This window comes from Musca autumnalis, unplaced genomic scaffold, assembly GCF_047663935.1.
Source record: "Musca autumnalis isolate F117 unplaced genomic scaffold, ASM4766393v1 scaffold_4, whole genome shotgun sequence".
NCBI classification, from domain to species: Eukaryota; Metazoa; Arthropoda; class Insecta; order Diptera; family Muscidae; genus Musca; species Musca autumnalis.
Window position 1 is genome coordinate 51,630,474 of NW_027411977.1, and position 23,927 is coordinate 51,654,400.

Here is a 23,927-nt window from a genome sequence, read left to right on the forward strand (position 1 = left end):
TGAAAATCGTAGTCGACTATTTACTGTGCGAAAACCGGATAGTCGATAATTCTTAATTGACTTTCGGAAGTCGTAGTCTATTATTATTCCTAGTCGACTATTAATCGTGGTCGAGTATTAGTCGTAGTTGACTATTGGGTGTACTAAAATCGCCTAATCGATGGTAATTTTTTATACATACTCGTATAATCATCACGGATCGCATCAACGAAAATGGTCGATTATATTCGTTTTTCGCCGGTTAACGATTAATCAAAAGTCGACTTTTAGAACACTCTGAAATAATCAACTAACCGAAAATCGAGTTTTAAGTTTTTCACGAAAACCGAATAATCGAAAAACCGATTGTTGAATTTTACTGCGTATCCCTACGACAAACCTGTTAACTTCCAGTGACAGCTCCCTGACTTTGGGGTCACTGGGGTTGGCACGATCAAGTACATTACGCTCACTTGCTAGTCCCGTGGCCTCTGCCGGGAAGTTTGGTCTCACTTCGGATAATCGACCAGTGATAATGTCTCGGAATATACGTTCTTCTACCCGATCATAAGAAGGTTTGGGTAGATCCCTGAAGCGGTGATTAGTAGACACTCAGATTGACTATGATTGACAAAAGTGCGGCGTTTAGAGGTGATGAAATCGGGCTGTCTGCTAATGCAGACAATTATGGGAAGATGGTCTGGTCCACCAAGAGAAATGGCGGATTGCCAGGTGACGTCATTCGTCAGACCAAGTGATACGATGGTTATGTCTGGCGAACTGTGACACTCTCCGCTAATACTGGTAGGGGCGGCATCATTGACCGTGCAAAACATGGAGCTATCTGCTCAGCCAGCGCTATACCCCTCTGTTGGTTTCTGAAGGCCGAATTCCACAACTCATGATAATCATTAATATCGGTTATGACCTTCTAAAAGTGCTAATGTGTAGCATATAAATAGCTGTACTCCATATTACATGCTCAACATTAGCCCGCTTTTGAAAGGTCATAACCGTCCGACCTTTGGGTATTTTAATGATTGGCGGCATGCACACATTCAGCAACTCTACCTCGGTAGTTCCACACCTGACTGCTACCCCCATACATTCCATGTACGGGACATTAGAGCCAGGCTCAAGCTAGATAAGATGTTTTGAACAGACTGCTGCAATAGGAAAGCTAATCCCCACCTCCACTTCCGGTGCGATTCTTCCTCAGTAAGTTGTAAGCTGCAGTTATTGTTCAGTTTGGTTTCCAGTACCACCACGACCGTGATATTCTTCCGACTTATGAAGTCCATTATTTTCTCGATCTTACCTCGGAGTCCGTTGCAATTATATTACAAGAAGGATGTTTTTTAGGGTTGGAACAACAACGGCTGGTATGCGGCTGCTGTTGGGGGGATTGCGGGTAAGTCGCATAATCTCACGACGACTCACTGGCGGATGTGTTCACGCAGAATGCAGCAACACAGTCCGTGTTGTAGTCCCTCGGATGGAGATGCATCCATTACTGGCATCTATTGCATCTCACCGAAGCTTGGATTTGGGGGAAGATGCGTATGTGGGTGCATCTAAGGGTTTGTTCTGGACTTGTCCATTCGAGGGACTACGACCGGGACTATGTTACTGCATTCTGGTTGAACACATCCCGTACAAAGAGAACACAAATATATTGCTCCTGGGTTTGCCTCCATCCCGGCATGAACTAAAAGAATTCGGAGCAAGTATCCGGGATATGCTGCTCGCAACACAGATAAACGATGTGTACACTGATGTGGCAGCAGCTGACCGAAACACGGGTGTTGTTTGGTTTCAGGTCAATCCGGGATCGAAGAACCCGCTGCCGTGGGATATGGACCCATGTTCACAATTTTTGGTGGAGAAATTTTGCAATATCTGGGAACCTTAAATGTCAAATATTTCGGTCAAAAATGTAGCTAAAATTCTCAAAATAGCGAAAACCGGCAGGTATCGTTACATGGGGACCACAGCAAAACATGGACCTATGTTGAAAATTGTTGATGGAGAAGTTTTGTGACCACTGGTAATTTCAAATGTCAAATAGCAATTAGTTCAGTCAGAAAATATAGCTTAAACGCAAAAATTCACATATGTTGATATTTTTAATCCATTCAAAAAAATTAGCTTAAGTTCTCAAAATATCTAAAATCGAGAGGTATTGTTACATTGGTACTAGGTCATACCATGGACCTACCTTGACAATTTTTAAGTGAAAAGTTTTGTGTCCACTGTGAACCTCAAATGTCAATTTACGGGTAGTTCACCCAAAACATTTAGCTAAAATCTTCAAAATACCGAAAACGGTAGGAGATATTTTGCGACCACGAAAAACTTCGAATGTCAAATTCTAGCTGTAATTAAATTCGATTAAAAATTTGTAGGGTAATACGTACTGTTACTTAGAGGCTATACCAAAACGTGGGTTGATATAGCCCATCTTCGAAATTGAACTGCCTAAACAGAAAAAAAAAATCCGGCGATAAAAAATTGTCATATTGACGAAATTCGATATAATTATTTGGTCACAAAGTAAAAATACAACTGATAAAATATTTCACATATTGACTAAAATATTTATCGATTTTTTATAAAATTTTTTTCATCAAGAAAATATTTTTTTCAAGAACAATGTGGAATATTTTGATAAATATTTTTGTCAATATGTGAAATATTTTATCAGTTGTATTTCTACTTTGTGATCAAATAATTTTATCGAATTTTGTCAATATGAAAATTTTTTTATCGCCGAAAAATCGATAATTTTTTTATTGAATCTTTGAATGTTTTTATCAAATGGCTAAAATTTTTTCTGTGTATGGATAAAAGAAACTTGGGTATTATCGAGAATTTTATAATTTATAGCGTCGCAAATGATTATATATGATTATGATTATATATTAATATACCCTCCATACTACGGTGGAGGGTAAAAAATGACTTTCTTATACTCTCCACCATAATATGGAGGGTATAATTAAATTTGGCATTCCGTTTGTAACACATCGATTACCAGGCCAGGCAACATCAAATTTTCAACGGTGGCAAACTACCCTTCAGTAATGTTGGCGATATTTCCTGAGTATTTCAGCCATGTATTTCAGTCCCAGAATTTTGTCGGTATAGGCCCACTCCTTCAAATAGCCCCATAGGACGGTACCTTCCGATTTGCAGTATTTTGAAGGTTGTTGCCTCAATATTCCACCGAAATGGCTGAAATTTGGTATTTAGTCTTCATTTGGGGAATAAAACTTTCCATATGACATTTGTCGGTATATGTCCCCGCCTTCATATTGCCCCCATAGAAGTGTACCTCCCGATTTGCGGTATTTTGAAGGTTGTGACCTCAATATTACCCCGAAATGGCAGAAATTTGGAATATAGTCTTCATTGGGGGTATTCAACTTTCTCCTCTAAATTTGTAGGTACAGTCCACGCCTTCATATAGCCCCCCATTGAACAGTACATCCCAATTTTCGGTATTTTGAAGGTTGTGGCCTCAATATTCCACCCAAATGACTGAAATTTGGTATTTAGTTTACGCCTTCAATTGCCCCTATAGAACTGTTTCTCCCGATTTCAATATTCCACCGAAAGAGCTGAAATTTTTTATTTAGTCTTCGTTGGTGGTAACCAATTTTCCACACGAAATTTGTCCACGCCTTCATATAGCGCCCATAGAACGATACCTCCCGAATTTCGGTATTTTGAAAGTTAGCCACATTGTTTTACCGAAATTGCTGGTATTTGGAATTTAGTCTTCTTCATAAACGAAAGGAAACTAATTGTTCAGATTTACCTCTATACAACTCGTGGTGGAGGGTATAACAAGTTCGGCCGGGCAGAACTTAACGCCGTTCTTACTTATGTATGTACCGAGAACTTGAAAGCCTGTTGAGGAGGGCCTTAAATTTTTGCCTTTTGGAGCCACGACTTGAGATTTGCGAACTACGATGCGATCTATGACCGCCATTACACATTTGTTTACATTCATTTTAATTTTTTGTTATCTTCCTTTTTCTCCTTCTTTTTTCTCTTTAGCGAATACCCTAAGTTTAGATTGAATTTAAACACCAGTCATTAACATAATGACATTGCTACTGTCCAACAACAGATCGTAACAAGATAATAACTCATTGGAACACGTGCTCTAAAGCAAAACTACGATAATAATTATCACAAAGAGGAAGACAAAAAGACAGATAGACAGACATAAGCATATATTTTACATTGAATCAATTAGCCCGCTAGCCCAAAAATTAAATTTGGCGAAAAAAGGTAAAAAATTAAACTTCCGTTAATGCATATTTCTTTATGTTGTCGAAATTCTCACGAATTAATTCAATAATTTCAATTTTAGTATAAATATTAAATTTCATAGTGTTAAAACATATCACAACTTCTTCAGCTGTACTCCAGTTAGGATCTTAAAAAAAAACTTTGCAAAATGGTAAGTTTTGCCAACAATGAGTATTGGACAGAATTGATAACAATTTGTCTTTTCCTTTACATAGAAATTCTTTATCTTGTCCTTGGCTTTGGTGGCCGGAGTTATGGCTGATGTTTCTGAATTGGGATATGACTATAATGCACCCGCTGCTAGTGGTGGCAGCTTTGCTGGAGCTGGTAGCATTGGTGGTGGCGCCAGTTTCGGTGGTGCTGTAGGAGGTGCCAGTTTTGCTGCTTCTGCTCCTACCAACAGCTATATTCCCCCTGCCGCTTCCGCCCCTGCTCCAGTTCAAACTTATGCTGCTCCAGCTGCTCCCGTCAACACCTATATTCCACCCGCCGCCTCTGCTCCTGCTCCAGTTGAAACTTATGCTGCTCCAGCTGCCCCAGCCAACACTTACATTCCCCCTGCATCTGGTGCTAGCTTTGGTGGTGCCTCCGCTGGTGCTTTCGGCGGTGCTTCAGCTGGTTCATTCGGTGGTGTTTCAGCTGGTTCATTCGGTGGTGTTTCATCTGGTGCTTTCGGTGGCTCCTCTGCTGGTTCATTCGGTGGTAACTTTGGTGGCGCTTCTGCCGGTTCATTCGGTGGTGCTTCAGCTGGTGCTGATTTCGGCAGTGATGGTTACCGTTACAAGACTGTCCGCCGTCGTGTCTTCCGTCAACGTGTCTAAAAACGCTAACGACTTATTACCTTGTTATTGTTACCGATCCAAAGACATTTTAAAATTACTTTAATAAAAACTAAAAAAATAATTATTATTATTTACATGTTACACTAATAAAAAAACAACGATCACTGGATCTAGCTCAGTTATCTGCTCACATATGAGGCGCTCAGCGCCAAAACGGCTTAACCCACATGCCGAAAAAATCAAACAGACTATAAACATTTAACCGGATTTGAATACCGAAAAACTCCACATTGCATTGCATAACCCTAGGTTATACCACCTACTAAAAGAATGCAATATGCAGTTGTTCAGCATTTCTTTCAAAAGGTTCCGGTTACATCTTTAAAGTCACTTTGATTTTTTTTGGGTATGTGGGTTAGGCAGTTTTGGCGCTGAGCGCCTCATATGTACCTCAAGATAATTAACATCAATTGAAAGATCAAATGCTCCTCTTCCATATAACATTGTTTTTTTTTTTTATCAGGATGAATGCTGTGTCGATCTAACCATGTCCGCCAGTTTTAATCACTCAAGCGTCCGCAAAAATTTGGCTAGAACTCTATTTTTTGCACCTGAGGTCAGTTCGAAGATATTTTTGAGGTTCTTAGTGGTCGCAACACTTATTTAACAAAAATCTTCGACATAGGGCCATGTTTTGGTAGAGCCTCCATGTAACGGCACATCCGGTATTTTGAAGGTTTTAGCTACATTTTTTCTGAACTATCCATAATATGACATTTGAGGTTTCCAGTGTCGTTAAATGTATCCAATAAAAATTATCAACCTAGGTACATGCTTTTGTATAGCTCCCATATATCGGTACCTACCGATTTTAGGTATTATGAGGATTTTAGCTATATTTTTGACCGAACTACCTGTTACTTGACATTTAACGTTCCCAGGTGTCACGCATATTCCAATGCAAAACATTGCCCACTCCATGCAAACAGCCGCAAAATCAGTACTTGGATACCAGAGACCTCCACATAGGAATCCATGGTATGACCAGGAGTGTCGTGCTGCTACCGAAGAGAAAAATGCGGCAGATAGGGCTACTTTACAATCAGTAGCAACGCGTAGCGCACGAGAGAGGTATCGGGAGAAAAGGAGAGAGGAGAAACGTATTTTCCACAGGAAAAAGAGAAAGATGGAAAAGCGGGAGTGTGAACAAATCGAGATGTACAGGAGGCAGAATGAAGTCCGAAAATTCTACCAAAGAGTGAAACATCAAACTGATGGCTTTGGAACTGGCACATCCTCCTGTAGAGACCAGCAAGGTAAACTGGTAACTGAGACAGATAGTGTGCTAAGGAATTGGAAAGAACATTTTTCCAAACTGTTGGTATCCAATAGTAGCGAAGTCGACGAAGGCACCACAGATCCAATCCCAGAAGATGGTATTGAGTTTATACAACCCGGCCAAGATGAGGTAAAGACAGCAATAAACCGGCTGAAGAATAATAAGGCAGCAGGAGCTGATGGCCTACCAGCCGAGCTGTTTAAAACCGGAGGCGACACGCTGATAAGGTGTATGCATCAGCTAGTTAGCTCCATCTGGCAGGAAGAACGCGTACCCGACGATTGGAACCTGAGGATCCTGTATCCCGTCCATAACAAAGGAGATAGGACTTTATGCTCCAACTATAGGGACATAAGGCTTCTCCCTATCGCCTACAAAATAGTGTCAGGGATAATGTGCGAACGACTAAAGCCCGTGGTCAACGAAATAATTGGACCACGCCAATGCGGCTTTAGACCTGGCAAGTCCACCATTGACCAGATATTTACCCTGCGGCAAATCCTGGAGAAGACGCAAAAGATGCAGATCGACACCTACCACCTTTTTGTCGATTATAAAGGAGCCTTCTACAGCCCGCTACGTTCAAAGGTATTCCAAGGCATGTCTGAATTTGGTATCCCCGCAAAGCTCATTCGGCTTTGTAAAATGACTCTAAGTGACACAAGATCTTCAGTTAAAATAGGAAAGAACCTCTCCGAAGAGTTTTGTACCAAAAGAGGTTTCAGGCAAGGAGACAGCCTTTCGTGTGATATTTTCAACATCCTGCTAGAAAAGGTTATACGACAGGCAGACGTCAAAAAAAGTGGCACAATCTACACCAATAGCCAATAGCCAATAGACATCATGGGACGAGCAGTAAAATAAGTAACCGATACCTTTATGAAGTTCGAAGGAGAATCTGCTAAAGTAAGTCTGGCGGTAAACGGCGAGAAGACCAAGTTGATGGTGTCGACGCGCAATGCGTCCATTGAGATCGGACCAACTGTTGAAGTTGGTTCCTAAAATAAAATAAAAAGAAGAATTGTATTTGCCAACAGACGCTACTTTGGCTTAGTAAGCACTTCAAAAACAAAGCCACAACGCGTCAAACAAAAATAACCTTTTACAAAACACTGATACTACCCGTGCTGATGTATGGCTCCGAAGCCTGGGTACATGAGCAAGCAGACAAGCAGTGCTTGGCGTGTTTGAGAGAAAAATTCTTCGAAAGATCTACGGACCAATCTGCGTTGACGGTGAATATCGACGTCGTATGAACCACGAGCTATATCTGCTATACAACGACATCAGTATAGATAAACGTATCGAGATGCTGCGATTGCGTTGGCTAGGCCATATAATAACAAGTATAAAAGTGTCAGTCGGCTTTGCAGACAGATATATACCCTCAGCCAATGTGAAGTGAAACTTTCACCTACGGACAGATCAAATGTATTTAAGGTCTCTTCAGAATTTTGTGGCCCTTTTTGGATATTTGAACTTGCCGACAAAAATGTGGATTAGGAATTAACTGCACTAAGACACAAATGTTGAACTTTTGTGGGGGAGGTACCCTTAGAGAGGATATTGGCCATTTTAGAAGTTAAACTAAGTTTTGGCAAAATATTAGGAGATCCAAAGTTTGGACCATTCAAGTGATATCGTCCTAGCATTTTAGTGAAAATTTTTAAATATTGTGGAGAAGTACCGAAAGGTGTGGACCGGCATTGCCCCATAAAACTAAGTTTGGACGAAGACCAAATGTTGGACAAAATCGGTTGAACAGTTCGAGAGTTATCGTGCTCTCCGACCGCCACATATGGTGACATAGGGTTTTTTACACCTTTCGGGCTGTTTTCCCAAGAAATATGGAATTGCCCTGAAACAACTTTTACCGTCGTAATGGAGGTAGCAAATGTGGTAGGTACCCGAAGGAGAGGACCGATTGAGTCCATAGTAGAACCTCATCTAAGTCTGGTAGAAATTTTACGATGTGAAAAGTATGGATCAAATCGGTTACTTCCTTCAAGAGTTATCGTGCGCACAAATTTTCGGAACATTTTCGAACTTGTGTGGGGGAGATACCGGAAGGAGTGGACCGATATAGCCCATCTTCGAACTTAAACTAAGTTTGGGCAAAATATTGCGAAAGCTAAATTTTGGACCGAATCGGTTGATGCATTCGAGAGTTATCGAGCGCTCCAGCCAGCCAGCCAGACAGACGGACGGACATTGCTCAATCGACTCCAAATTGTCTGAAACAAATTTCGTCCAAACATACTTTGGGTCTAAAACCCAAGATTTCTTTATTATTTTTTTATTTTCCGCGAAAATAAAAATAAATTTTGCAAATATTTTAGCATCGGATAGATATCAAATTCTGTTAACGATTTATGTATACATTTTTTTATTACAACCCAAAGGAAATTTTTAAATATTTTTTCTTTATAAGGAAACAAAACCTCCTATAACTTTTGGGTGCATCATCCAATTTTGTGAACGCGAACATATTTGAAACCACAGTTTGTTTCTTAACGTAAGTGCCAAAAATAGCGGATGTGCTCGCAAAAAAAAAAAAATATTTTTTTTCAATGGTATTGAAAAGGAAATTTGAAATTTTAGCATAAATACTGAGGTTATAAAAATGAGCAATAATGAACCCGCACCACATGGCGATGCACGCAGAATTGGCAGGCCAAAGAATAGATGGCGCAAACAAGTGGATGAAGAGAACTTATGTGAGGGAGGTAGCCGAAGATGTATTACAATATATACCTTCTTAGAAGAAGGAAGAAATTTTACGTTCAAAGTTTCGGCCAAATCGGATGCTCAATTCGTAAATCTGCGGGTTCATCACCAATTCGTAAATTACCCAATTTTCGTATTCATATTAAGGCCTTTTCAAATATTATGTCAGGAAGTACGAACTTGCGCCCAAAAACGTGTACCATCGTAAAAGAGACCGCGAGCACAACCTGCTAAATGATTTCATGACGATCCGCGAAGTGTTCCTAATGCTAAAAATTTTGAAGTTTTGTGTGGAAAGTACTCAAAGAATTAGACCAATAAAGTTCATATTCAAAGCTATTTATGTTTGGAGGAAATAGTTCGATGTGCAAAGTTTGGACTAATTTGGGTTCTCCTATCGATAGTTATCGTCCTCACCATTTTAGCGAAAATATTTAAACTTTTGTGGGGAAGGGACCCGACGGAATGCACACAAAATTGGAAAAAAGTGAAATTTAGGAGCTCTTCTCAGATCGTTTTACGACGGTGCAATTTTTTTCGCCGGCACGTCCATACTTACTGAGTTAATGGCCTAAAAGCTTTAAGAAACCCTGATGGCACCAACTAAAATGGCAAATCTGCAACATTGGTCCAAAATTTGCTCATCGTATTATTTCATTCAGTCATGTATCAAAATTTGGGAAAAGTGCAGTTAAGAGACTTGACTTGGATCTATTTGAAATTTTTTCCAAAAAGTTCTTCTTGCGGCCCCCGTTACGACGGCGCAAATTTTTTCGTTGGCAAATTTTTTCGTTCCTGAGATAATGGCCTAAAATCCCCCAAAAAAAAAACCTGCCGGTACCAACTAAATTGGGCAGTACGTAAGATAATCCACGAAGGGACCAACCGATTTGGTCCAAACTGATACATTCTTACATGTTTTTATTGAAAACAATACGTTTTGACAGCAAGTAGACATCATCTGGCTTACTGGGTATACGTCAATGGCTTTGTGTAGGCCCACATTTCGGTACCAAAAGATTCCACGTGTTTTGAAGCAAACTCGTGGTACGAAATCAATATATTTCATATACGACAGGCAGGCAACTTCTTTTTTTGTGGTGTGTATAGTTTCTACATAAAAAATTTTAAAACCTTTATTTAGGTACTTACCTAATGAAAACAAGTACAAACGTCCACCATGAAGTATTCTGAACTAATATGGAATAGATTGTTTTCTTTCCATTGCCCACAATTTTAGGCGAATTTGTTTAACCACTTCGTAAACCAATTACCTACTACCTAACCTTATCTGGGTTTGTACAATACTTGAAATTGAGCAGTATTGTTGTTTAGAGGCTATACCAAAACGTGGACCTATATCCACAACAATTGGCGGAGAAGTATTTTGATCACTATGAACCCTTAAATGACAACCAATTTATAGAGAAAATGTAAATAAAAACAACAATTTTGAATGGGAGGTACCCGTAGAACGGGATTGATATGGACTATATCCGACTTGATACATGACTGGATGAAATAATACGATGTGAAAATTCTGTACGAGATTGGCTGATTGATATTTTCCTAGGTTTTACCATTTTTGAGGTATAAAGGTCCAGATCAAACGTTCAATTTTTTTTCGTAGGTCTTCAGGATTTAGTTTTAAAACTGCAAATCCTTTCGAAATGGGACTAAGGAATATGTTGTTGCTGTAAAAACTCCCTACAATATTGGCTTTCATAATTTTTTTTTAGGTTGTACCGTACCGTTTTTGAGATATATAAGTTTAAGTTGAGAAATTACAGTTATGACATTGTTTTATAAGGAGGCGATCAAGTCAATCAATTGTCTTAATTTAAACTTCTATATCTTAATAACGGTAAAAACTACGAAGATATCATAAAAATCAATCTTGTAGAGAATTTGCATAGCCGCAATAGGACTTAGTCTCACTTCAGTAGGACTTGCGGTTTCGAAGCAAAATCTTGAACCGAATTTATATAAAAAGCGCTTCGTCGATTTTTTTAGTTTTTTGGTTTTTTTGGCTGTAATTTAAAAAAAATGATGACAAAGTTTGATTCTTCTTGTGGATTATTTTTATTTGGTCTTTTAATTTTTTTTACATCAAGTCGAGAATATGATATCAGATAAATGGCCGCCGTCACAGTTTATTGTCATTTGAGCCCTTTTTATGGCATTTTCCATCACTTTGGCCAAAACTTCCGGCGATAGGTCCTCACATTCTTGGCGGATATTGTCTTTAAGAGCTGAAAGAGTCTGAGGATAGTTGACATAAACTCGCGACTTCAAAAAGCCCCACAAAAAGAAGTCTGGGGCGCCTCATCACTAATGATTATTTTTGATGAAAAATCATCTTCCTCTTGGTGGTGATTAAGGATGGCTTGATCGTATGTTAGACGCGATTGGTGGTCGGCATTTAACAGCTGATGCATCGTCTGGACTTGGTACGGAAACATCTTCAAATCTTGTACCAAAATTCGCTGTAAAGACCGTCAACTGATACCCATTTGCGGGGCACATCGTCTGGTCTATGTCGACGGCGCTGCTCGGCTACAGCAGCAATATTCTCTGCAGTACGGATACCCCGGGGTCTGCCATGCCTGGCAGCATCTCGTGTTGTGCCAGTCTCATCGAGGCGAGCGGCTAAACGTCTGCTACGAAATTCACGTTGTGCCAAAGTCACCGACCGATTATTGGTCAAATAAATATTGACCAATATTCCGCGTTCTGGAGCAGTGAAGCGTAACATTGTTTATTAACATGTATTTTGCATGTGTCTACTACACAAATGTCACAACAGAACTGACATTAGGGGCCAATCGCAAAAATTATAGCATTTTCTGATAGGAAGATTACTTTTGCACCACCTTGTATGAACATTGTAGTTTCAAAACCCATAAAAAACTTTCGCAGGTGTAAGCACCTTCCATTTAAATTTGATTCAAGAGCACCGTGAAATGATAAAACAAATCAATAAAACAGCATATACATAAGTCAATTTTTTACTTCTACACATATAGTGTTCGCGCCAATTTCGAACACCAATTTTAATTTTACTATGGTAAAATTGATCATACACAAAAATTGAGATAGGACACTGAAGTTTTAGAAAGACGGAATTAGCTATTATTTGGCATTAGGGTAATCAAATCTGCACCAAAAATTATGGACATAGGTATAGCCCCCCATATAAGGGTACCGCCCGATTTCAGTTATTTTCAAGATTTTATCTACAAATATATTTGCTGTAATTTTGAATTTAGGGTTTAGGTATTTGGAAGTTATTAAATTGGCTGAAATTTGGCTTTCTAAGTTCAAGGTTGTCAAAAAATGTATTCATCGAAAAGACAATATCCCCCTCAAAATTGCGAACATTGATCCACGTTTTGGTATGGCATTTTTATGCCCTCAGCGAGGTTATATACACTTTCATAAGACCAAAATGTGTCTTATCGACATAATTATTTTAGACCCCAATTGAGGCGCTCAGCGCCAAAACGGCAATCAAACAGACTGTAAAGATTTAACTGAAACCATTTGAAACAAATTCTAAAATATTAAATATGGTATTATTTAGAAGGTAGTATTACCTACACAGAAAAAAAATTTAGCCATTTGATAAAAAAATTCAAAGATTCAATCAAAAATTTATAGATTTTCCGGCAATAAAAACATTTTCATATTGACAAAATTCGATAAAATTGTTTGATCACAAAGTAAAAAATACAACTGATAAAATATTTCACATATTGACAAAAATATTTATCAAAATATTACACATATTCCATTTTATCAGTTCAATATAAAAAAATCGATAAATATTTTAGTCAATATGTGAAATATTTTATCAGTTGTATTTTTACTTTGTAAATAATTTTATCAAATTTCGTCAATATGATCATTTTTTTTTATCGCCGGATTTTTTTTTCTGTGTATGGAATTGTATTAAATATGGAATTGTTTTAAAAGTTATTTCAAAAGGTTCTGGTTAGATCTTTATAGTCTGTTTGATTTTTGTCGACATGTGGGTTAGGCCGTTTTGGCGCTGAGCGTCTCAATTATGTTTGGACGAAATCTGTTTCAGACAGTTTGGAGTCCTTTTAGCTATCTCCTTCCGTCTGGCTTTCTGGACGCACAATTACTCTGGAACAGATCAACCGATTCGATCCAAAATTTGGCCTTCGTAATAGTTTATCCAAACTTAGTTCAAGTTCGAAGATGAGCCATAATCTTCCACTTCTTCATGTACCTCCCCTATAAACATTCGAAACTTTTCGCTAAAATGGCTCGCACGGCAACTCTGGCCATACTTCGCACATCATAATATTTCTACGAGACATTGATCCTCCAAACATTAAAGAATACCATCTATGCTTTCTTAAATAAAACCGTTTTCAATGATTCAACAAAAATATCTATTTAACACATTTTGAAATCACAAATAATTAAAAGGTGCACCGATATGGCCCTCTTCGAAGTTAAACTAAGTTTGGACCGATATAATAATTTGGACCGATTTTAATTTCTACAGACTGACTGACATGACTATATCGACTCAGAATTTTATTCTGATCAAAATTATGTATACTTTATAGGGTTGCAAATAAGTATTTCAATGCGTCACAAACGGAAAACCCTATATACGCTCCATACTATGGTGGTGTGTATAAAAATTACATATCTCATCTACTTTTCAATCGAATTCATTGGTTTTTCCAATTTTCGAAAGCTTCGAAAGCTCCACCACAAATTTCAGCCATTTCAGTGGATTAATGTGGCTACAACCTTCAAAATACCGAAAATCTGAAGGTACCGTTCTATGGGGGCTATATGATGGCGTGGTCCTATACCTAAAAATTTATGGGGGAAAGTTTTATACCCCCAACGAAGACTAAATACCAAATTTCAGCCATCTCGGTGTGATAATGAGGCCAAAACCTTCAAAATACCGAAAATCGGGAGATATCGTCCTATGGGGGCTATATCAAAACGTGGACCTATATAAACACTTTACGGTGGAAACGTTTCTCTGGAAACACAAAATACAAAGTTACAACCGATTCTGTTGTCAAATGGGACTAATACATTCAAAATATATTAAAATGACGCGTACTTTATATGGGGCGTTATATAGGGGCTATACCAAAGCGTGGACCTATATAAACCAACTTTGGTAGGAGTGTTTTTTGGCCGCTGGTATATGGGACAAATATCTTAAAAATGCCTTAAAACGACGACGCGTCACGCATCATTTTGTATGGGGGCTACACGAAAGCGTGGACCTACATAGCCCGCTTTCAATACCAAAAGTTCTACGTAAATTTCATCCACCTACGTCAATCCGTTCGGACGCTAGAGTGATTTCCACAGACGGACGGACATGGCTATATCGATGTAGAATTGCACGCTGATCAAGAATATATATAGTTTGTGGGATCTACAATGATTGTTTCGAGTAGTTACAAACGTAGTGACAAACTTAATATACCCCCATCCTATGGTGGACGGTATAAAAATAGTACGTCAGTACATCTGCAATTTTTTCAACTTTTGTATAACAGTATAATTTTTCAATACTCTTTTGAAGGATCTAGGGGGTGGGGGGGGGGCAGCTGCCACCCCCCCTGCCCATAGCTGGCTACGCCCATGTATACATGTAAATATATTTTTTTCTCAATTTGTAGTAGTAAGAAAAAATCGTTTTTTAATCGATTCATTGTTATAGTATTTGCATATTTAAAAAAATTGTACTCGTTTAATGTTTTCTCATTTTTTTGTTTTTCAGAAAGTATTTGCATACTTTTGCAAAAACTTTTTATTTTCTTAAAAAGTGAAACAATTTTTTTTTTTTGATATTTTCGTCAGCGGCGCTAAACACTTTATCTTGTATCAATTTTTCATCTGTAAAACTCAACGAATTACAGCTTACTTTCTAGGAGTTAGTCATAAATCAAATCAAACTTTTTTTGAGTTTATGAAGCACTAAAACAATTCCAATCATGCTTGAACTTGGACAAAAGTTTAGCACTGATACCTGGGTAGCTCTTTGTAAAAGATGGCCCAAATGGTTATTTTATTTTTTGTGTAATAATATTTTTAAGTTGGGAAGTCAAGTTTCACTCGCCAACTTAAAACGCGTTTTCTTCGAAACTTTTTTGAGATGTCACACTCATTGAGTAAATGAGCGATATATCTTCGTCGTTCAGAGAGTACTAAATTGGTATAAACTATAAACACGTTAGATGTCAAAACATTGCCCTCTTGTATTAAATATTTCACAGATATATTATAACTTCATTATATAAAGAATAAACAAATTATTTCTATAAATTGCACTACGCATTGGCATGCTTAATGATCAGCAAAATAGACGGCATCACGATGGCCTTTCTTAAAATTTCTTAAATATTTGTTTTTTTTTCTTCAACTCTCGCCACTCAAGAAATAACAAAAATGCTTTTATAACTTTTTTACTAAATTGAATGTGAATTCTCGGACCTATGTATATCTACAACAATTTATTACTTATGTTTAATTTACGATACGCTAATTCAATCATTGGAATTTATAGAATATATTTTATTAATTTATCGCTTATTTCTTGTATACGAATTAAATAGAATATGAAAGTTTAAAACTGCATTGGAATTTGGTGTATTCCTGCAAAAACACGATTTGTGTGACTGTCATCATCAACATCATAAAAATATCGTTATGCTTAACGCGCTCATTAAACTTTTTCAATATTCAAATATCATTGATTAAGTCAGTAGTTCCCAAACTGTTGGTTCTTGGTATGGTTGTATGCGAAGCAGTCTGATTTTTATGTTTAAGAACATGGAAATAAAAAATATTTCTAAAAAAACGAAACAAGTAAAACGGTCGGATAGTGTTAAAGCAAATAAGTTAGGGCTATGAAAATGCGTTTAACCATGCGTAGATCCAAAATATAAAATAAATACCAAATACTAATTTTAAATGAAAAATTATAATTTTATAATTTATTATTATAATTTTCTGGTGGTGGATATAAAATTCCTTAGTTCGACTAAAATTGTAGGGTAAACAGCTTTAGGGCCATACAGGAAATTTCTCATTTTGTTTAATTTGCTAGATGGCTTTATTGACCTGTTTATCGATACAGAGTCGGCGAAAAAGGGAACTGATGAAGTTGTTTGGTGACAACTGAAACTATAGTATTCCCTACCCTTCGCCCGCAACTAATCAATTTCATATCCACTTTAAAATATTTTGTTGTTATTCAAACAATTGAATTACAACAAAATATTGACTTACGCTGAAATAAACACAAAGATATTTTCTGGAACAATTTTGAAAACAATTTGAACAAATTTGAAGGTTAGAGCCACAACATTTTACAAACGAATTCCGCTAAATCTAAGGATAGGAGCAGTTTTAAAAAGCTTTATTTTATAAAATGATCAGCCATTTTGATACAATGTTTTTCGCCATTTACTAAAATGTGGAAAAATTGGACTAAATTAGTCGGAGCGACACTCCGAGAGAAATTCGGAGAAAAATTGATCTTTTGTGAAGGAAATAGCCAATATGACGCATTTCCGAAATTAAACTAAGTTTAAGTTAAAATGCCTTACGGGACCCAAAGTTTGGGCCAAATCGGTTGATCCCTTCAACAACGCTTTTCGTATTTAACAATTTTTAATTTTTATACCCTCCACCATAGGATGGGGGTATATTAAGTTTGTCACTACGTTTGTAACTACTCGAAATAATCATTGTAGACCCCACAAAGTATATATATTCTTGATCAGCGTGCAATTCTACATCGATATAGCCATGTCCGTCTGTGGAAATCATTCTAGCGTCCGAACGGATTGACGTAAGTTGATGAAATTTTGGGAAAATATATTATATGTACGTAGGACTTTTGGTACTTAAAGCGGGCTATGTAGGTCCACGCTTTCGTATAGCCCCCATACAAAATGAAGCGTGACTCGTCGTCGTTTTAAGGAATTTTTAAGATATTTGTCCCATTTTACCACCGAATTGGTTGTAATTTGGTACTTTGTGTCTCCAGAGGCCAAAAAGCATTCCTACCAAAGTTGGGTTATATAGGTCCACGTTTTGGTATAGCCCCATATAAGGCACCATATATTTTGAATGTATTAGACCCATTTGACCACAGAATTGGTTGTAATTTGCTGCTTTGTGTCTTCAGAGGCAAGAAAACATTCCTACCAAAGTTGGGTTATATAGGACCACGTTTTGGTATAGCCTCCACATAAGGCCCCTTATAAAGTTCGCGTCATTTTAATATATTTTGAGTGTATCAGACCCATTTGACCAAAGAATCGGTTGTAACTTTGTATTTTGTGTTTCCAGAGGCTAAGAAACATTTCTACCATAAAATGTTTATATCGGTCCACGTGTTGATATAGCCCCCATAATACGATATCTCCCGATTTTCGATATTTTGAAGGTTTTTGCCTCATTATCACACCGAGATGGCTGAAATTTGGTATTTAGTCTTCTTTAGACTTATAAAACTTTCCCCCAGAAATTTGTGGGTATAGGTCCACGCCATCATATAGCCCCCATACCTTCCGACTTTTGGTTTTTTGAAGGTTGTGATCACATTAATCCACCGAAATGGCTGAAATTTGTGGTGGAGGGTATAAAAAGTTCGACCAGGCCGAACTTAACGCTTTTCCTACTTGTTTTCAATAAGTTATAATAATTAATAGACCACAGGTCGTTGCAGAGAAGGCCATAATATTTCTATATACGAACACAGGTCCTCATAGAGAATAGCGCAGGCCTTCATAGAGATAAGCACAGGTCTTCATAGAGAAGACCACATGTATTCATTTCATGTATTCTTCATAGAGAAGATAAGAGGTCTTCATGGAGAAGACCACAGGTCTTCATAGAGAAGACCTAGAGATGGACAGTGGGTAAATACCCAATGGGTAAATACCCGGTAAATACCAACTCTAAGAAGACCACAGGTCTTCATGGAGGAGACCACATATCTTCTTTGAGAAGTCCACAAGTTTTCATGGTGAAGACCCCAGGCCATCATAAAGATAACCACAGGTGATCATAGAGAAGACCGCAGGTCATTATAAGGAAGACCACGGGTCTTCATAGAGTAAACCAGGGGTCTTCATATAGAAGACTGCAGAACATCATATTGAAAACCACAGGTCTTCATAGAGAAGACCACAGGTTCTCATAGAGAAGACCACGGGTCTTCATAGGGAACACGACATATCTTCATAGGAAAGACCATAGATCTTCATGAAGAAGAGACAGGACCTGATAAAGAAGACTACAGGTCTTCATAACTCAAAGGCCTTCATAGAGAAGACCACATGTCCTCATAGGAAATACCACAGAGAAAACTACAGGTCTTTATAGAGAAGACCATGGGTCTTTATAGAGAAAACTACAGGTCTTCCTAGGGAAGACCACAGGTCTTCATAGAGGTGACCACAGGTCTTCATTGATAATACTACAAGTTTCCATGGTGAGGACCACAGGTGATCATAGAGAAGACCACAGGTCTTTATAAAGAAGACCACAGGTTTTTTTTTTTAAGAAGGCCACGGGTCTTTATTCTTCTCTATGAAAAGAGAAAGTTCTCATAGAAAAGACCACGAATCTTCATAAAGAAAACCATAGGTGATCAATGGAAGACCACAGGTTTTTATAAAGAAGACCACGGGTCTTCATAGTGAACATCACGGGTCTTCATAGGGAACATCACAGGTTTTCATGGGAAAGACCATAGGTCTTCATAAAGAAGACTACAGGTCTTCATAAAGAAAACTACAGGTCTTCATAAAGAAAACTACAGGTCTTCATAAAGAAGACTACAGGTCTTCATAAAGAAGCCCACTGATCTTCATAAAGAGTACCACAGATCTTCAGATAAAAGACTACAGGACTTCTTAGAGAAGGCCACCACACTTCATGGAGAAGACTTCAAGTTTTCATGGTGAGGACTACAGTCCATCATAGAGAAAACCACAGGTGATTATAGAGAAGGCCACAGGAATTTATAAAGAAGACCACGACTCTTCATTCTTTTCTATGAAAAGAGAAAGTTCTCATAGAAAAGACCACGAGTCTTCATAAAGAAAACCACAGGTGATCATAGGCACGACCACAGGTCATCATAGGAAAGACTATAGGTCTTCATAAAGAAGAGACAGGTCCTGATAAAGAAGACCACATGTCTTCATAGAGAAGACCACAGGTCTTCAAAGAGAAGACCACAGAGGTTCATAAAGAAAAGATATGTCCTGATAAAGAACACTGCAGGTCTTCATAACCCAAAGGCCTTCATAGAGAAGGCCACAGGTATTAATAGGGAAGACCGCAGGTCTTCATAAAGAAGACTACAGGTCTTCATAAAGAAGACTACAGGTCTTCATAAAGAAACCCACAGATCTTCATAAAGAATACCACAGATCATCAGATAAAAGACTACAGGACTTCTTAGAGAAGACCACCACTCTTCGTAAAGAAGACCCCAACTCTTCATAAAGAAGACCACATACATTCATAGGGAAGACCACAGGTCTTCATGGAAAAGATCTCAAATGTTCATAGAAAAAATCTCAGTTCTTTGTGTGTGATGGATGCGTGCTTCGGGTATAAAACACACACTAGATCACAGAGAAGACCATATGTATTTACAGAAAATACAAGTGGCATTCATTGAGAAGGCCACAAGCATTCACAGAGAAGACCACATGTCTTCATAGAGAAGTCCACAGGAGCTCATAGAAGACCTCATGTTTTCATAGAAAAGACCTCAGGTCTTCACAGAGAAGACAACAGGTCTCGTGTGCGTTTTTTACTAGTCTTCACCGCAACTCTTCACTCTTCTTCCTTGAGAAAACTGCATTATCATAGAGAAGACCGCAGGTCGTTATGGAGAAGACCACATGTCTTTATATGTAATATTCATGGAGAATCGTATATTTCAATAAAATCATTAACAAATTCTTAAGATCTGATACGTCGATTTTAGGAAAATGTTTAAATTATTTTTTAAATATTGAGTTTTTTTCTTGATTACATTATTTTGTTTATTTGGCTCACGTGGTTCACACACAATGTTGAATCATGATTTTTTGGGGAAGAAATACAATTTCCTTTATTTTTGTTTCAAAGAAATAAAAAATAAACAATTTAAAAAAAAAACAGGTTTTGTAATTGGCTGTAATGGCCTATCAAATCCCATTAAAAAGAAATAAAAATTATATAAAATTAAATATAAACGTTTTTAATTTCAAAATTTTAATTAACAAAAATTAACATTTCCCATAGCATTTTAGCATAGAAAATGCATAACATTTTGGGCAAAAAAAATCAAGCTAAAGCATAAATCTTCAATAATATGCATAAACATAAGCTAAAGCGATCAGCATCATCACTAGCTAGCGGTGAGTGAGCCAGTATTTGCCAGACCTAGAATATCTAGTTCTATTTAAAATTTCTACTAGAATTTCTTTAATATAAATAAGCAATGCAAGCTTGTTATCGACACTACAGTTTTATCTTCTGTTCTGCACGGAGCATTGCAAGGAAACAAACAAAATAGCAGCAAAATGGTAAGCTTGTTTTTCAAATATGTCACCTAACGAATGAAAACTAAATACGTTTTATTTGACTTTTTTTAGAAATTCTTTATCTTGGCTTTGGCTTTGGTCGCCGGTGTTATGGCTGACGTCTCTGAATTGGGCTATGATTATCATGCTCCAGCTCCATCCGCCCCTGTTAATACCTACATTCCTCCAGCTGCTTCTACCCCAGTTAACACCTACATTCCTCCAGCTGCTTCCGCCCCAGTTAACACCTACATTCCTCCAGCTGCTTCCGCCCCTGCTCCCGTCTACAGTGCTCCTGCTCCTTCTTACAGTGCCCCTGCTCCCGTCTACAGTGCCCCTGCTCCTTCCTACAGCGCCCCTGCTCCCGTCTACAGTGCCCCTGCTCCATCCTACAGCGCTCCCGCTCCTTCCTACACCGAAAGCTACTCCGTCGCCGCTTCTGCCCCATCTAACCAATACTTGGCTCCTGCTGCCTCTGCTCCCTCTAATCAATATTTGGCTCCTGCCGCTTCTGCTCCAATTGCCACCTCCTCTTTCGGCAATGACGGCTACCGTTACAAAACTGTTCGTCGTCGTGTAATCCGCAAACGTTTCTAAACAGTGAAATGTTTTTGTTGAGTTACAGAACAATTCAATTTTAAGTCATATAAATAATAAAAAAAATAAAAACTGTCGAAAATAATAGTTTTTTAAAGCACAACATAATTTGAAAATGGGGGTTCAAAAGAAGTTTCGAAGGAGACTATTACTGACATATATCTTAGGAACTGACGGATTTTGTTATTTGTATGAGCTCCTTAAGCGGGGTACACACGATCAGTTTTGACTGACGATTTTTTCGGAAATATCAATAAATGTAAAACTGTGCAGCAACCACAACATATTTTGTGGTTGCCTGATGACTGACAAAAATTAGCGGCCACACTGGCAAGCAACCGATTATTTAAGCAAAATTGATAGGCAAAACTGTAATCTTATCAATAAATATTTATTGTTGTGCACACTTCTCATGATAAAGCTCAAACAACTTGTCCATCCTTAGGGTAGGTTTTACAAGTTTTGTTCAATTTTTGAAACAAGTGTTAAGGCCTCACACAACGTAGCGAGAGGCCAAAAAAACTGAGGTTATTTCAGGGTAGCATTTGCGATTAAATTGTAAGACGATCTATATATGGTAAAAACCAAATTTCCTTTGCAATTCCATTTGAAAAAAATTTAAACTTTTTCCAAGAACATCTATCTATCGAAAAATCATACACAAGTATCATGTTGTCCATGGAGTATTCTCTGATTCTTTCTTTGGGTATAGGTCTATAAAATGTAAGGTTAAGCCAGATATCGGAAGGGAACATAAAAAAAACTTGTTGGCTTCAACCCATTTTTACCCATTTTTATACCCTCCGCCTTTAGGCTAAAGAGGGTATTTACACTTTGATACGACCAAAAATGTGCCTCATCGAAATAATGGTTTTAGACCCCAAGTATGTTTGTACGATCTCCGTTTCAGACAATTTTGAGTAGATCTAGCGATGTCCGTCCGTCTGTCTGTCTGGCTGGTGCGCACGATAACTCTCTCGGATCAATCGATTCGGTTCAAATTTTGGCTATCGAAATATTTTGTCCAGATTCGATTTAAGTTCGAAGATGGGCCATATAGGTCCACTCCTTCAGGTACCTCCCCCACAAATGTTCGAAAATTGTCGCAAAACTTGTGAGCACGATTACTCTTGTAGGGAATAACCGATTTGGTTCATACTTTGCACATCGTGTAATTTCTACCAAACTTAGATGAGGTTCCAATATGGACTCAATCGGTCCACTTCTTCGGGTACCTCCCACACAAAATTTCGGAAAGTTCAGTTTAGGACCTGGTCTCGAATCGCTTTGATTTTTGTTTAAGCAAGTTGTATTCGCTGGCCTCTATACGACGCTGTAAGGCTCATTAGGGGCAAGTCCATACTTCCTGAGAAAATAGCCTGAAAGTTACAAAAAACCCTATGACATCGCGTGTAGTGGTTGGAGCGCAAGATAACTCTCGAACGGATCTGCCGATTCGGTCCAAAATTTGGCTTTCGTAATATTTTGTCCAAACTTAGTTCAAGTTCAAAGATGGATTATATCGGTCCACTCCTTCCGGTACCTCCCCCACAAAAGTTCGAAAATGTTCGGAAAATTTGTGCGTACGATAACTCTTGAAGGGAGTAACCGATTTGGTCCATACTTTGCACATTATGAAATTTCTACCAGACTTAGATGAGGTTCCAATATGGACTCAATCGGTAAACTCCTTCGAGTACCTCCCACACAAAATTTCGGAAAAGTTCAGTTTAGGACCTGCTCTCGAATCGCCTTGGTTTTTGTTGTAGCATCTTGTATTCACTGTCCCCTATACGAAGGTACAAGTTTCCTTGGTGGCCAGTCCATACTTCCTGAAAAAATAGCCTGAAAGCTGAAAAACAAACCCTATGACACCATGGTTATGGGTGGAAGTGCAAGATAATTCTCGAACGGATATGCCGATTCCGGCCAAAATTTGGCCTTCGTAATATTGTTTCCAAACTTAGTTTAAGTTCGTACATAAGCCATATCAGTCCACCCTTCAAGTACCTACCCCACAAAAGTTCACAAATATTCGGAAAAATTGTGCGCACGATAACTCTTGATGGGAGTGACCGATTTGGTCCATACTTTACACATTCTCATAATATCTAACAGATATAGATCAGGTTCGAATATGGACTATATTTGTCCACTCCATCCCGTAACTCCCACACAAAACTTTGGATAAGTTCACTTTAAGACCTGCTATTGAATCACTTTGATTTTTGTTGAAGCAATTTACATTCGCTGCCTCAATTACGATGGTTAAAGTTGGGGCAAGTCCATACTTCTTGAGAAAACAGCCCGAAAGGTGTAAAAACCCCCTATGGCACCCCCATGGTCTATGTCGGTCCATTCCTTTAATTACCTTTTCCGCAAAATTTTTGAACTTTAATCCTAATCAACATTTTTTTAAATCCTAATCAAAATTTTGAAACCCCCTAAATACATATGTTTTTTGTGAAAAAAAGTGTTTCTATTTGCACAGGCTGAGGGTATATCTCTATCGGCAAAACCGAGTGATACTTTTTTACTTGTTCTTCATTGATGCCAACACAGCCTCCATGTAAA

The 23,927-nt window shown here is 38.0% G+C and overlaps 3 protein-coding genes across 3 annotated transcripts in view; 2 read left to right on the forward strand and 1 right to left on the reverse strand.

Annotated features, from left to right (window-relative positions):
* Positions 1–23,927, reverse strand: part of Cpr73D (Cuticular protein 73D) — a 162,248-nt gene that overhangs the window by 9,698 nt on the left and 128,623 nt on the right. The gene's annotated exons all lie outside the window — the stretch shown is intronic.
* Positions 4,359–5,152, forward strand: LOC141404291 (uncharacterized). The gene is made up of 2 exons (XM_073987754.1): positions 4,359–4,450; positions 4,515–5,152. The coding sequence occupies exons 1-2, from the start codon at positions 4,448–4,450 to the stop codon at positions 5,118–5,120; spliced, it is 609 nt and encodes a 202-aa protein (XP_073843855.1). The 5' UTR covers positions 4,359–4,447; the 3' UTR covers positions 5,121–5,152.
* On the forward strand, positions 20,546–21,353 carry LOC141401550 (uncharacterized). The gene is made up of 3 exons (XM_073981853.1): positions 20,546–20,591; positions 20,701–20,759; positions 20,829–21,353. The coding sequence occupies exons 1-3, from the start codon at positions 20,546–20,548 to the stop codon at positions 21,351–21,353; spliced, it is 630 nt and encodes a 209-aa protein (XP_073837954.1).